The sequence below is a fragment of the Erigeron canadensis genome, chromosome 4, assembly GCF_010389155.1.
Source record: "Erigeron canadensis isolate Cc75 chromosome 4, C_canadensis_v1, whole genome shotgun sequence".
In the NCBI taxonomy this organism is placed as follows: domain Eukaryota; kingdom Viridiplantae; phylum Streptophyta; class Magnoliopsida; order Asterales; family Asteraceae; genus Erigeron; species Erigeron canadensis.
Window position 1 is genome coordinate 7,300,685 of NC_057764.1, and position 15,050 is coordinate 7,315,734.

General features: G+C 31.0%; 1 protein-coding gene and 1 long non-coding RNA gene across 2 annotated transcripts; one reads left to right on the forward strand and one right to left on the reverse strand.

Moving 5' to 3' along the window:
- The first annotated feature begins 8,280 nt into the window (after positions 1-8,280).
- LOC122598078 (zinc finger protein MAGPIE-like) lies at positions 8,281-14,531 on the forward strand. The gene is made up of 3 exons (XM_043770689.1): positions 8,281-8,511; positions 8,886-9,282; positions 13,318-14,531. The coding sequence occupies exons 1-3, from the start codon at positions 8,385-8,387 to the stop codon at positions 14,231-14,233; spliced, it is 1,440 nt and encodes a 479-aa protein (XP_043626624.1). The 5' UTR covers positions 8,281-8,384; the 3' UTR covers positions 14,234-14,531.
- LOC122598079 lies at positions 8,284-9,065 on the reverse strand. Its single transcript, XR_006323529.1, has 2 exons — positions 8,856-9,065; positions 8,284-8,640 (listed from the first exon to the last, which is right to left on the reverse strand). It is a non-coding gene; the product is annotated as an uncharacterized LOC122598079 (long non-coding RNA).
- Positions 14,532-15,050: the final 519 nt, after the last annotated feature.

The window sequence follows — 15,050 nt, forward strand, 5'->3', positions numbered from 1 at the left end:
ACTCTTCACGAAATTGTGGACAACGAATTTGCATATGGCCTTTCTCCCCACAATAGTAGCAATCTACCGTACTCATGTCTCGATCTCCCTGCACTCGAGACTTTGAACGCCCTCTAGAACTATCATGGTTAAAACCTCTTCCTCTTTCAGGATCATCAGTAACTAATATTTTCTCTCCACTAGAGAAACAATTGTTAACCCGTAAAGCTTTCAATACATCCGCAAGTTTCAAAGTGGTCCTCCTTGTCAACATAGTCTGCACAAATGACTTATAGGATTTCGACAACAATGACAATATTAACAAGGCTTGTTCATCCTTTTCTTTCATCACCTCATCAACATTAAATAACTGACAAACCAACTGACTAAAAGAATTAATATGATTATGCAGTTTACCTCCTTCGAGTTTCAGTGAATACAGATCCATCTTCAGAGTTATCTGATTCTTCAACGACTTTGAAGCATTGATACCCGCGAGCTTATCCCAAATACCCTTCGGCATGTTCTCTTTCAAAACACTATATTTAATGTCGGGAGTAAGTGCCAACCTGATTGTACTTGAAGCCTTTTTCTGCATTGTCTTCCAAACATTATCTTTCATATCATCCGGTTTTGTCTTTTGTAAAGCTTCATCAATACCTTGTTGTATCAACACATCTTCAATAGTTATCTTTCAAAACGTGATATCCATCTTCTCATCAAATATTGGGATCGAGAACTTTGACCCATCACCATTATTCTCAACAAATAGCTCAAGAACAATAATAACCAACAAAAGATTGTTTTGAAAATAACTCACAAAAAAAAAAAAAAAAAAAAAAAAAACAGATTCTGGCAGAAACTTTGAAAAATTATATCTCACACTAGAAAGCTCAAATTGAAAACCCAATGGTGACAACGTATATTTATGTGTTTTGAACCTCCTGTTTGAAAATAACAATGATCCATCGGTTAACGAAGGCACGATGCTCGTTTTTCCACACTTGCGCAGAAAACCTAACTGATTTCTGCAACCAACTTCGAAAATTAATATCTCGCCATTGAAATCTCAAGTCAAAATTGTAGCTTATGGTCAGATCTTGGATCTCTGTATCTGAAGCTACAACTCAAGTTTCACGACAATCCAACGGCTAACGAATGAGATCCGTCACTTTTACTACCGCTAGGCAAAAAGTGACGAAACCCTAAAAAACCGAATTTTCTTGTTATCTATCTATTGGTTTCCCATGAGTGATGATTTTTTCTCTCCGGCCTGAACTTCTACCACTTTCTTTAGATCAATCACCACAAATAAAGAAATCAACACGACAATAACCAATAGTTTATAAAAAAAACATAGATTGATAGGAACTGCTTGATCCCATGTACCGAATTAGTACCCACATAACCCCCAACAAGGATAGTGTCAAGGTAAGCTAACCATTTAAATTTAATTCTTCCTCTAGCAAGATTTGAAGCCAGATTAATCGTAGAAAGTGGCAGTTGGTCCAATAGTTAAGTCACTACTACAAAATTGTCGGTTTCCGACGTAAAGTTTAGACAGAAGGAAATCTGTCGAAAGATAAGAACAGTGTTTCGAACAGAACAAATGTTTAGGATAAAAACTTGAAAACCAATTGAAACTTCTCATAGATTAGCGACAGATTTCTGACAGACAATAAATCTGTCGAAAATCTGTGGGAAACTTAAAAATATTTCCTATGGATTTCCCACGGACGTGAGATATTCTGTTGGAAATCTGTCAGTAAACTATTTCCTTTATTTTTATTTATATTTTTATTCTAATCCGTCGATAAAAAATCTGTCGGAATTTACCGACAAATTTACGACGGAAATTTATTTTAAATCTAAAAATTATAAATAATAACTTCGATTGGAGATCTGTCAGAAAAGACTGACAGAGTTCCGACAGAGTTCTGACAGAAATGTTCATTTTGAAAATAAAAAAGTTAAATTGTATCTTCACTCGGAAGTCGGTCAGAAATTTCCCGACCGATTTTTGACAGAAACGTACTAAATGATTAAAAAATAAATCATTATATATCCCATCAAAATTTCTGTTGGTAGTTTATCAAAAATTGATTTGTATATATCAAAATTCATGTACACAATATACATACCGGAAAATTGACATACCCATTTCTGTAATCAAAGAATATAACCATCAATTCTAAACCATACCTCCTCTAATAAAAAACCTTCACCAGAGTCAGAAAATACACTAAAAAAACATAACTAACTTTCAAATCCCCATGTTTGTTACCCCATAATCTGCACTAGAATAGGCCTAAGAAGGCTCATCTTTTATGCACTCTCTACTCTTATTCGCATGTGCAAATTTGGCCCAAACAGAAATACATCGTCACAACTAGTAGTACCAACCTCCAATCCCTCAAAATATCCAGTCCTTGTAACTGCTCCACACATTCTCAACAAAATCTGATTTGATACCCCACTTATATTATGCTATTACATTAGCCGTCTTATAAACCTTCAACCCCATCAGCATTAATTCGATAGTATCACTTATACATTCAATAAGCACATTCTCACTTCTTACCTCATTATTGAAAATTCTCTTGTTTCATTCTTGTCATACATGATAAACCGTTGCACTTAGTTTTAATCTTCCCACAACACTACTAACTGCATTACTTGTACATTTGGATGACATAAAGCATATAATATCATCCCAGTCATCATCAATGCCAGTTAGAGAGCTTTTCCTCTTCATCTCACCCCAAACGTTTTTGTTGTAATCATAGTGGTTGAATAAATATACAAAACAATATTCCAAATATACATAAATGCATATGCTTTAATGTGACATCCGTCACCAAAATCGGTAAATTATTATAGCCATTTAACTTGAATTCTTAATTTATTGATTAGTTAATGTGCCAAAATAGTATAACAACCGTATAGATGATATGATAGTTCCAATATGTGACTCATATTACTTGAATTTCAATATTTTAGGATTTAGTGACTTTATCTTCCTAGACTTAGACGGTTATAACTAAACCCAGTTTATTAGGTCATGTGTGTTCATCTTTCACTCGAATGGGTCTGTTAGGCCTTAAATATCGTTTGTTGTGTTATGTGTATGTATGTATGTATGTATGCATGTCTCTCTTACTTTTCATAAGCTTCATTTATATTGTTCGTCTTATCATTGGGCCTAACTAGGCCCAACGATGAGGCGAACACTATAGATGAAGATTATGAAATCTACGAAAGTCAATTCATGTCGCTTTTACTCGATTGGGCCTATTAGGCCCTAAAAATTGTTTGTTATCCCAAAAACTATTGAAAAACATATTGGGCCCGTTAACAACTTTTGTTCTTTTAAATCGATCTATATCTATATCTATAATCCAATACCATATAAAATGGCAACTCCTTCCCCAAAATTTCGAAAGATAAATTGATATATATAATATATATTATATATATATATCTAACCCTTATCCATTAATTTAAATATCTATCTTAATATATACTATAAGACAATTGAACTAATAACTTATAAACCAATTACACGCTCGATTTCGTCAAATTGACTGTCGTTTATGTTATCATTAAGTTTAATTATATTTTAAAAAATATAATAATCAGTAGGGTAATATATTATTATATTAGTATTTATATTAATATTCGTAGACTAATTAATTAGCATATAACATATTGATGCGGGATGATTATCAAAAGATTTGAATAAATCTATTTCTTTAATTATCGAATCTTTTATTAATTAGTGTTTATCTTTTATTTATTTTGTTTCCTATTTTAATGGTTGTAGGATCTATTTATAGGGGTTTTGTTTATTGTAGACATCAGTTGAATATTTGAGTTTATAAGAAATTGACTTTCTGTCAAGAAAAACCTTTATGGTTTCTGTCTTTGATTAATCAATTGTTCTTTAGCCATTTGAATGCATGTGTAACTGCATCAGTTGGTATCAGAGCTTAGGTTAATCCAAATGTCTCGACGTGTTTTTGATTATCGTATTCGTAGAACCGCCGAACGAGGCAACGAAAAAGATGGTCATAATACACGCGCTCCTGTAGATTGCTTCTATCGTAACCGTAGATCCACCGACCGAGGCAACGCAATGGTGAACCGTGACCCACGAAATACCTTTGAGATCAAACGGCTCCAATGGCGAGCCCGAGATCTTGAAATACAACACGAGATCAAGCAAATCCGGAAAAGGATTCAAGATCTCGAGTTGCAACGGGAGACAAGGAAGGAAACCGAATCGAGGTACGTTGTCCGGGACGATGTGAATGAGGAGGAGGAGTATCCTTCTTTTGATTCCAAGCCCCGGTTCTTTGAACCAATCTATCCACTTTTTGTAGAAGAAGAGACACCGACATTTGATGAAGGTTAGGAGGAGTTGCGATATTCTTCACTTCCGGTGTTTGATGCGTATGAGGATGAACAAGAAGTTTCATCAGGTATGTATTATGAGTTGTTACCTATTTTTGATGATTATGAGAACAAAAAAGTATCGTTAGGTAGTGGTGCTGATGCGCTAGGTTTGGAGGGCGACCCAATATTGTGGACATCAAATACCAAAAGTTTAAATTTTGAAAGATACTCAATATCATTTCCTATCAAGATGGAATTTAAAATAGGAAGTGATTTTAAACTAAGTGATAAAGAAGATGTGTTTGTTTTAAATAGTGATTTGAATTTTCCTATGAAGATGGATAATATGGTTCATGCAAGCAGCTATTCACATTTGTGGCCTGGGAGTTGGTCAACAGAAGAAAGAATTAGAGTCATCATATAGTTCCATTGAGCCACATCCTATCAATAATAGTTGGTTAACTAATTCATTCTTTGCCGTTAATGGATTGCTTTTAAAGCCTTTAGAAACAAGAGCCACTATTTGGGATTATTATATTATATGGCTATTGAAAACCAAGTCTATAAACAAAGCTTTTAATTTAGAGTGTGATTCTAGTTTGAGGTCAGGACAACACAACCTCGATAGATTATTATTTGAGAAATTCAATTCATATGTACATGAATCACAAGCTCATATTCCTTTTGACCCAAGGGGTTATGATCCGAAGTTAAAACTCAAGGACGAGTTTTATTTGAAGAGAGGAAGAATGATGCGGAATGATTATCAAAAGATTAGAATAAATCTATTTCTTTAATTATCGAATCTTTTATTAATTAGTGTTTATCTTTTATTTATTTTGTTTCCTATTTTAATGGTTGTAGGATCTATTTATAGGGGTTTTGTTTATTGTAGACATCAGTTGAATATTTGAGTTTATAAGAAATTGACTTTCTGTCAAGAAAAACCTTTTATGGTTTCTGTCTTTGATTACCTTTTATGGTTTGTCTTTGATTAATCAATTGTTCTTTAGTCATTTGAATACACATGTAACTGCATCACAGATGTAACAAAAGGTAACCCAAAAAATGGATCATCATTATATGAAGTCCTAATCAATTACTCATATATGATAAAAAAAATTGGAATATTGAGAGGTACACATCTAAATTAGTTCACTATAATATGAAATTACATTATCGTAATGTTTGCTTGTAACAGAACACATTGACATGGACGACTCAACGTATAATTGTAACTCATGTCATAAGCCCCTTGTCCAGTATTGGACACGGGTTAAAATCTAGTATAATATACGTATAATACTCTTACTGAGATAATAATTTACAACATAAATTTATCAATTTTTTCAAGATAACTGCATTACCTACTTTAATATTAATTACTTTTACCGTCACCGCCACCATTGTCGAAACCACTGCCACCACCTGTCGCCACCGCCATCATCACCATTCCACACCGCTACCACCATCTCCCCCATATTGCGCGGGCATATGACTTGTATTTTTTTATATATTTTTTAGTAACATAATTAATTAAAGTTTTGAACTAATTGATACATAAAATTAGATACTTAACGTAACTAAAACTTTTATATTAGAAATCGTATATAGTTACGATAAATATGGATTTTTTTATTTATAAGAAAATAATAACTATGAAAAATAGTTTTTTGGAAAAATTAATGTTATTGTAACTAAAATTCATTATTTTTTCATCCCAAAAAAAGTTGTATCCACCCAAAAATTTTAATCGCCCGCTAATATTTTTCGTGTCCCGCTTGTTTCCCAAATAAGTCCTGCCCCTCCCTCTTTTACCCTAAATTAAAAACTCAGAACACCCCCTAAATCAAAGCTCTACACCCTTTCATATAAGATTTTACCCAAATCAAAACACCTTTTCATATTAGGTTTTTTTAATTTCTAATTTCTATACTAGTATTGTTATTTTTTTCCCCTTAAATCTCGTGTTAGGGTTCATAAGAACCATTTGTGTTGATAAATTTGTGTGTTGCTTGATTATTTAGGTAGCATAGTATACTTGGTTAACTTATAACATTGTGTGTATGTGTATCTGGTTGTCAGGAGACCAAAGAAAATGCTCCTGACGGTGGCTGAATTGGTGTTTTGATCTAACAAGTTTAGGCTATAAGGTTTGTTGTTGTTTTTTTTTTTTTTTTATCTCAATTGCTATTCTTGCTTGTTTTTAAACTTCAATCATTGTTCTTGTTGCTATGGATCAGCTTCACTTTTGCTGTTTATCAACTTGTGTCGTGGTGCTTATTTATGAACTTTAATCGTGGTACTTGGATATTGCATTATTATTGTAGTCAATTATGTGGCGTTAAATTTGATCACGAAGATTTTAAACTGCTTTATGTAAATTTGAGCTTTATGACTTTAATTCTTTTCATTTATGTTTCTGGAAATATCAGATTTAACTCTACTTGTTATTTGTTATGTCCTTAATTTCATAGGTGGAAAATTTAAAAGAAGAATTCAAAAGGCTGAAGAGAGAGGCTAAAGAGAAAGTTGAGTTAGCCGAGAGGGAAGCAAGATAATTGAAGTCAAAGGTGGCTGAGATGCAAGAGCGTGAAAAAGAAAGGGAATTCGAATTGAAAAAATTCCAAGATGAGATGGTTCTTATTAACAAGTTCATGCAAGACAAAATGTCACAATTAAGTTAGTATCAATATAAGCTACTAGTATTGATTCTTGTTATTTTTTTCTTGGAACTAACATATACTTTGATTTTGGATCCCATTGTATTTTGAACAAGTGTATAATTAGAGAATTTTGTATCTTGGTATGTAAAATGCAATTTGGGTGTTGGTTTTTCTATATCTAAAATGTTTCCGGTTTGTGTATTGTTTATTACTAGTAGCAGGTTAATAACTTTATATTTCTAAAAGATTTTCCGACGGACAAATTTGTCAGCTAAATGGTTAGCAATCTGTCGGAAAATCGTCGCTAAAATATCCTTTCGGAAAAAATTTCTGTCGGTAATTTGTTAGTACCAGAATTTGTTAGAAATTTCTATGGGAAATCTGTCTCAGTTCTGTCGGTAAGTTTGATATTCCGACAGAACATTTCAAGATTATAAGGTTGATTTACCGACAATGTTCTGACAGAAAAATCTGTAGGCAAACTTTTCCGACGGATTGTTTTCGTCTGAAACGTTGTTTCCGACGCTGATTTTATTGACAAAGATATTTTGTCGAAATTCCATTGGTAAAGCTGTTTAGTGACAGATTTCCAACGGGTATTGTCTGTCGGAATTTCTCTGTTTGTTGTAGTGAGTAAACAAGAAAAAATCAACGATTTACTTTGTTCGACTTAATGAGTCTAAACTACTACCACAAAATCACTATAAAAGTTGGATTACAGGAATGAAGATGCCCACTCTTAACAATTTATAATCCATCGCCGATTTCACTCTTTACAAGAAACTTGCACCTCTTAAGAATTTCTCACCCAAAAATGATTTATATAAGACATCTAACAATGACTCCCATCAACCCAAAAAAGAACTAGTTCTCTACTCATACCATTATGAGACAAAATATTAGGGTTAATTGCCATCACTAATATTGTGATAAAACTCATGAGAATTGAGAAAGTCACATTTCCATCATCATCATCATTAGGACATGCCTTAGCTAGGTTGGTCGTATATAATGTTGAAATGTAAATTTAAACCAGTGGAGGAATATATTAACCCCCGACTAAAAGTGCTTGTCCACCACACATGCATGTACATATTAAAGAAAGTACGACAAAAGAGAAAGAGATATTATTATTTTAATTTTTCCCATTAATATATTAAGAATGAGCCTTGATTAGGTTGTGCTCATTCCTTGGAATATTATTTGTAAACGACTTAATTCTTTTTCTCAAACACAAAACCAGTAGTGCAAGATCTATACTTTGAAAATATATATTATTTGAGAGCACAACCAAAGAATTGAATATCAACAACAACAATAACAAGATTAACAAAAGAGTCAAAGATGTTAGAGAAGCTTGTAACAGAAGACATAATCCAAAATGGTTTCACTACTCATGTCAACAATCTTCTACCACCTTCTTCCAATCCTCCTACAATCAAGAGAAAACGAAATCTTCCTGGCACTCCAGGCATGCAACACTCACTCCCGACTATCGTATTGATTTTTACTTTTTAATTACTTTTAGTTTAAATCTAGAGTCTGGGACAGAGGCGACTCAAGCTCATAGGGGGCCTAAAGCGAGTTCTTATCACAGTACCTTTCAAATTAGTAAAACTGTTAGATACTTTATGTCAAGTTTATATATTTTTCTAGTTTTATCTGATACAAAATCTTTAATCAAAATTTTCAAACTACTGTAGTTGTAAATAAATGAGCTATGACTCCATTATTTATGCATGGATCTTTTATGATATATATCAAAATATGAAACCTTATTTTTTTTTTCAAAATATAAGGAAATAATCTGATTACCTAATTATGTTTCACAAATAAATTTTGCAGATCCTGAAGCAGAAGTAATCGCGTTATCTCCAAAGACACTAATGGCAACAAACAGATTCTTGTGTGAGATTTGTGGCAAGGGATTTCAAAGAGATCAAAATCTTCAACTTCATAGACGAGGTCACAACTTGCCATGGAAGCTAAAACAAAGAACAAGCAAAGAAGTGAGAAAGCGGGTTTATGTATGCCCCGAAAAGTCTTGTGTCCATAATCATCCATCAAGGGCTCTTGGAGACTTGACTGGTATTAAGAAGCATTTTTGTAGGAAACATGGTGAGAAGAAATGGAAATGTGCAAAGTGTTCCAAGTGTTATGCGGTTCAGTCGGATTGGAAAGCTCATTCCAAAACGTGTGGGACTAGAGAATACAAGTGCGATTGCGGGACAATATTTTCCAGGTGCGTTACATTTTATTTCAGAGTATTGAGGGGATTGAGTTTTGTTGTTGTTTTTTCCATTATTTTTCAACTTTAGTTCGTTTCAAAAAGAAAAAAGAAAAAGAAATTAACAAACACTACACACTACATCTTGCATTCACATTTTGTTATTTGTTCAATTAATTGTTTTATTATAAATTAATATCGTATATTTCATCAACTTATAGTTGAGTAGAAGTTCACATCTAGTAAAGTTAGACTTTTGATCTTTCATATAATGTTGGTTAACAAAGTTAAAATATTTCATGGAAGTGACCTAAAAGTAGTATACTTTATGGTACAATTTTATAAAATATTATAATAATGAGAGATTGCAAAAGAAAAAGAGATCGATTAAAACCTAATTCAAAAGTATAAAATGTTATTCGATCAAAAGTGATCGATCGATTTTTAGTTCGTGATCGAGTTTGTTGGTCTACAAAAAAAAAAAGGTTTAAACTCTATATAATGATTATCATGCTATGGAAATTTTCAATTAGAAATTCTACACTTCCATTTTTGTAAGTACAACACTAGCTAATGGTTTCACTTTTCAACATTTCTAGCTACTGATTTATTTGCAAAAGCTCCACTTTGTACATTTAGTTTTTGACAATGACAATCTACTATACTATTATTACAATATCTAAGTTATCTTTTAATCATATTAGCATAATAGCATTATTCATTTAAGTATTATTCTTGTCTCCATAAACACATAGAGAATAACTAGTTACACAAATTCTTAAAAGCACAGACAAATATATGTGTTTATGTCTAAATATATATAAAAAAGAAATATTAATTTTAAGATGAAAAAGTTTGAACTATTAGATAAAACTCAAATTTTAATAAGAACCATTAGATCAAAATATCTATGTCATACACTCTTTATAATTTTTTTAAAATTTAATTTTAATATAATAAATTTAAATTTGATAATTAGTTACAGAAAGTAATTTCCTACATTTTATAATTATAGAAATTAATTAACTTAATGATATAAATCCTAAAATTTATATTATTTCTTAAAAATCACTTTTTTATTTTTTTTTCATTTGTTATCAAATTATGACTCTATATATGTTTTATCATATACCGTAATAAATATTAATTAGTTATAATTATAAGTATTTAAATTTACATTATTAATATTGTATGATATTTAAATAAAAGATAATTCTGTGGGGTTTAGAATATTCAAAAAATAAAAAATTTATAGAATGACAACATAACCGTTTTTCAACATATGTTATTTAACATTGTTAAATTAATAAAATGATGCAAATGTAATATGAAGATTAGGTTTGTAGGTAATTGATCTTTAGAATATTTATTCTCTCTTTTTATATCTACGTACATTATGCAATTTCTTTTTCAGAAAGATATTTTAACTCATTTAATTATATGTAAACAAATATAATATTATTGTTTTTCAATATTTTTTTATTTATAATTTGACAATGATATCATGAAACATTAGCATTTTAATACTTATATATGTCTAATCGTGAAGCGGGATACACGTTAAGAGTGTACGGGTATAACTATATTTCATGTAAAAAGATCGTAGTTAATTAATTAGAGATGTTTAATATATATTTGCTCAGTGGTCGCTCACCATCTCCACGATCTCCTTTGATAATTATCTATGTAAAGGTTGTTCAACTCTTATTTGCACAAATGCATTATGTTGAGTCTTTTTAATTATAATAATAATCTATTTTTGTTTGAAAGAATAGTATTTTTAATCTTCAAAATATCGATATCTATTTTTTACTTTGTCTTACACGACAATAATTTTTAACTATGGTTTTTTTCCTTGAATGTGAAAAGAAAATGTCACTTTTTAATCATCGTGTAAACTTAAATCTGAACAAAACGACAAAATCTCATTCACTTGTGTAATTAATTGACACTTTGTTTTCTCGCTCCTTGCTCGCGGAGCGGCATAGTTTAGCTTGTAAACACATCACTAGATAATTATAAATTGGATAAAATTTTCTCATTTTGAGTTATTTTATAATCCACTATTTTTGACAAAAATTCAAAATCTCAAAATTATATCAAGATAACGAAAATGACTAAAAAGAAAAGCTTGAAAAAGAAATATGGCTTTATACACTTGCTATTTTGGAGCAAAAAGAAAATGACTAGCCATCATATATATATATTTGATTTATATATATATTTAAAATATATTTACAAGTTTGTAGTGGACATAATAAACTTGTTCTAAATATATCAATTTACATAATTTCCGAGTTTGCCGTTGAAAAAAGTTTTGGAGCATATTAAATTATAGTTACGAGAGAAAGTACGCATTTATGCGGTGAGATGGTGGGGTGATATGTCATATGAGGAGATAAGTCATAGAGTGTGATGCTCAAATGACTTAACCGTACGGACTCCATCTTCGGATTTAAAATTTCGTCGAAAGTATATCGAATGACAATCTAATGAAAGAGTATTGAATTTTAAGAACACCCACATAATTTTTATAATTTATCGATATACAATTTTTGAGATAAAAGCTTTTGAATTAATTAGAGAAATAAAATCATTTATAGAGAAGAGAAAAAAAATCAGTAACTGAGATTTGAGGAGAGAAAAGAATGTGTAATTGTGATTTAAGGGTATTATAGATATATTGGGTAGATATATTTAAATTAGTGAATAAAGAAAGGGATAGGTAATTTAAGTAATTCAGATCATCTTTTGATATTTTAAAAAGAACAAAATAGTTTATAATATAGTATAGATACTTATAATTTTAGTAACACAAGTGGAACAAGTTTTCTAAAAAATCTCATTATATGTTGTGAAACGTGTGAATTACCGATATAAGTACAGATTAACTAACTAGATGTATATTAATAGTGATTCAAATGAACGTTAATGATAGTTACGGTGTATTTTAGCACTTTGGCTTCACATTTAAGACAGAGCTATAACGTTTAAAAACGAAACCCGTTTAGGTAAATCTCCCAATCATTATCTCTAAAAATTTATCACTTCCTTATAACATATCACCCCACTGCACCTATTACATTTATGATTAGTATCATAAAGGAAAAACTTTTGAGAAAAAATAAAACTATATCTCCCATTCTAATCCTTTTTACTCCTTTATGTACACTTGAAAAAAACTTAAGAATGAATCTTATATATTTCATCTATTATCTCCTCTCCTTTCCACCTTTAAATAAACTAAACAATATAATTAATGTAAACGTAGAGCTCGCTGATCATAGTTTCCAGTCATGGTGGTGGGGAGAAAGGAGACGCGCGCCGACGGTGGTAAGAAATCAGAATTCGTACAGTAACTAATTACCACAATCTCCTTAATATTTAAGTACTATTATTAATTTTATTAATTAATATCATTAAGTCCTGATATCTATCATTCAATTCTATATAAAACTTTATAGCTAGCAACCACAAAAAAGTTGAATCAAATTAAGTCAATATATTAAAGTTTAATACATTGATATGATGATCATATGATATAAATAGAAGAACCAATAATAAAACAAATTTCAGATACTAAAATAAAGTTTATATATAATGTGTTGAAACAAGGTTAACTAGATAGAACTAGCATTAAACATAAAGTGATACAACCTTAACCGTATTTGACTTATTAAAGGTTAACTCATTATAAATATTAATGCTGTTGCGGAAAAGAACCATATTGTAGTTTTCACGGCCAATAATGATCATATTTTTAGAGTCTAACCACTTGCACGAGAACCGACCCAAATCGATCAGTGGTCACAGCCAATAATTATCTATAAAAGATTTTTCTCTAGTCGTTTTGTAAACACATCATGATATAATGAAATATGCTATTTTCTTAATTCATTTCAAGCACGTTTTAGTTTAATCAAGTAATAAATTGTAGGGAATCATGATCAACTCGATCATATAGACTTTCTTCATAGGTATAAATTTATTAGTTTTGGCTTGTTATTGTATAGTAAATTTAACTGATACTCGTACAATATATATATGCAGGAGAGATAGCTTTATAACTCATAGAGCCTTCTGTGACGCCTTGGCAGAGGAAACTGCAAGAGTTTCCGCCGCATCTCATCATTTCAACAATAACGTCACACAACCAGCCGGAAGCCTAATAAACTACCACTTTGTAGGACCACAGGTTCTTTCTGGTCAAACCATGATGGCTCAACATTCCGAAATCTTCAAACCAATCCCAACCAACAACCAGCTACTAGCTCATGAAAACCATAATCTCGAAGATGGGCTTTCACTTTTGAATAACAACAACAACGACAATAATGATCTTCGTGAAATGCCACATCAGATTAATTTATTCGTTGATCCTAACCAAAACCATCAACCGAATTGGTTCGAGTTTGGATCAGTCAGGAACAATAATTTAGATCATCAAGAGAATATTAACTTAAGTGCACCACCACCTTCTTTGTTCACCATTCAAAACCACTTGAACCAAAGTAGTGCTGCTAGCATGTCTGCAACCGCTTTGTTGCAAAAAGCCGCACAAATTGGCTCAACGACTTCTACTTCATCAGCTACCACAAGAAATAACCAATTATTACTAGGATCAAACTTTGGATTGAAGTCCAATAATAATGATAACGGCATTGTTCAAGTTCAAGAGCAAGACAAATTTTGCGGGTTATATGGTACTACAACAACTCGAATGACAGATACTGGAATCGAAGTGGAATTTGGGAATGATTTTACAAGTCTTGACAAGATGTGCCCTCCTTCAAAAAGAAGACATATACAAATTGAAGATCATAATAATAGTCTTATTAATATCACTAATATTTCTAATACTAACAATAATAATAATAATAATAATAATACAGGACATACTAGGGATTTTCTTGGTGTGGGAATTCAGCCCATGTGCCATCCTAGTATGAGATTCGACAATTTGTAAGGGAGAAAGAAAAAGTGGTGAAGAAAAAGAAGAGATATTTATATATGTGTGTATATATGCATGATTCATGCATATTCGATCAGATGCTCTTCTTGGGACTTTTATTAAGAAAATGAAATGATGGGGGACTTTTTCACTTGAGAGAAAATTATTGAACAAGTGGCCGGTGTTGGTAGTGGCGAGGCTATATTTATCAAAAAAGATCGCCATAATAAGTCCTTTTAAACTCAATTATTGCTTATCTTTAATTAATGTATCCTGTCATATTTTATTTAATTTAATGAAAGAATTTTAGTAACGATCTAATTATGATTCACGCATTTATGTAGTTGTTATTATTTTTAATTTTTTTAATAAAAAATTTGGACATACCCAATTTCAATCACAGAGGAAACTCATTTATGTAGGTATTATAAAAGATACATGCCAATATATGAATTGGGTTTGTAAGGAACAAATACCTCATATCATTTAGCATGTTTTCGAAGAAATACAACTCTTCGGTTTTTAATCTTTTGAGAAATGGGTCAAGAATCAGGCGAAAAGATACCATTGACGTGGGTGAATTAGAAAGAGTTTTTCTTTCGTGTAAATATATAAATTCTGGACTGTATAATTCCTTTGGTGTATGTAATCGTGATTTCTAATGAAGTTTGTCATTTATAAAAAGTATTTATTTATTGATTTTATTGTCAATAAATAAAGAATCACAATAAGTTTGCTACACGAAACTCATCACTTTTACAAAGGTGTAATGTGGAACTTAGTTTTGTAAAAAGAAACTTTATTTCACCTAGTTGAAAGACAAATACAATCG

Bases quoted from the DNA above. Each gene is read 5' to 3' on its own strand.
- LOC122598078 (XM_043770689.1), top strand. From the start codon at position 8,385: ATGTTAGAGAAGCTTGTAACAGAAGACATAATCCAAAATGGTTTCACT. The intron at 8,512-8,885 runs GCATGCAACACT...TAAATTTTGCAG, and splicing joins AAATCTTCCTGGCACTCCAG to ATCCTGAAGCAGAAGTAATC. The intron at 9,283-13,317 runs GTGCGTTACATT...ATATATATGCAG, and splicing joins TGCGGGACAATATTTTCCAG to GAGAGATAGCTTTATAACTC.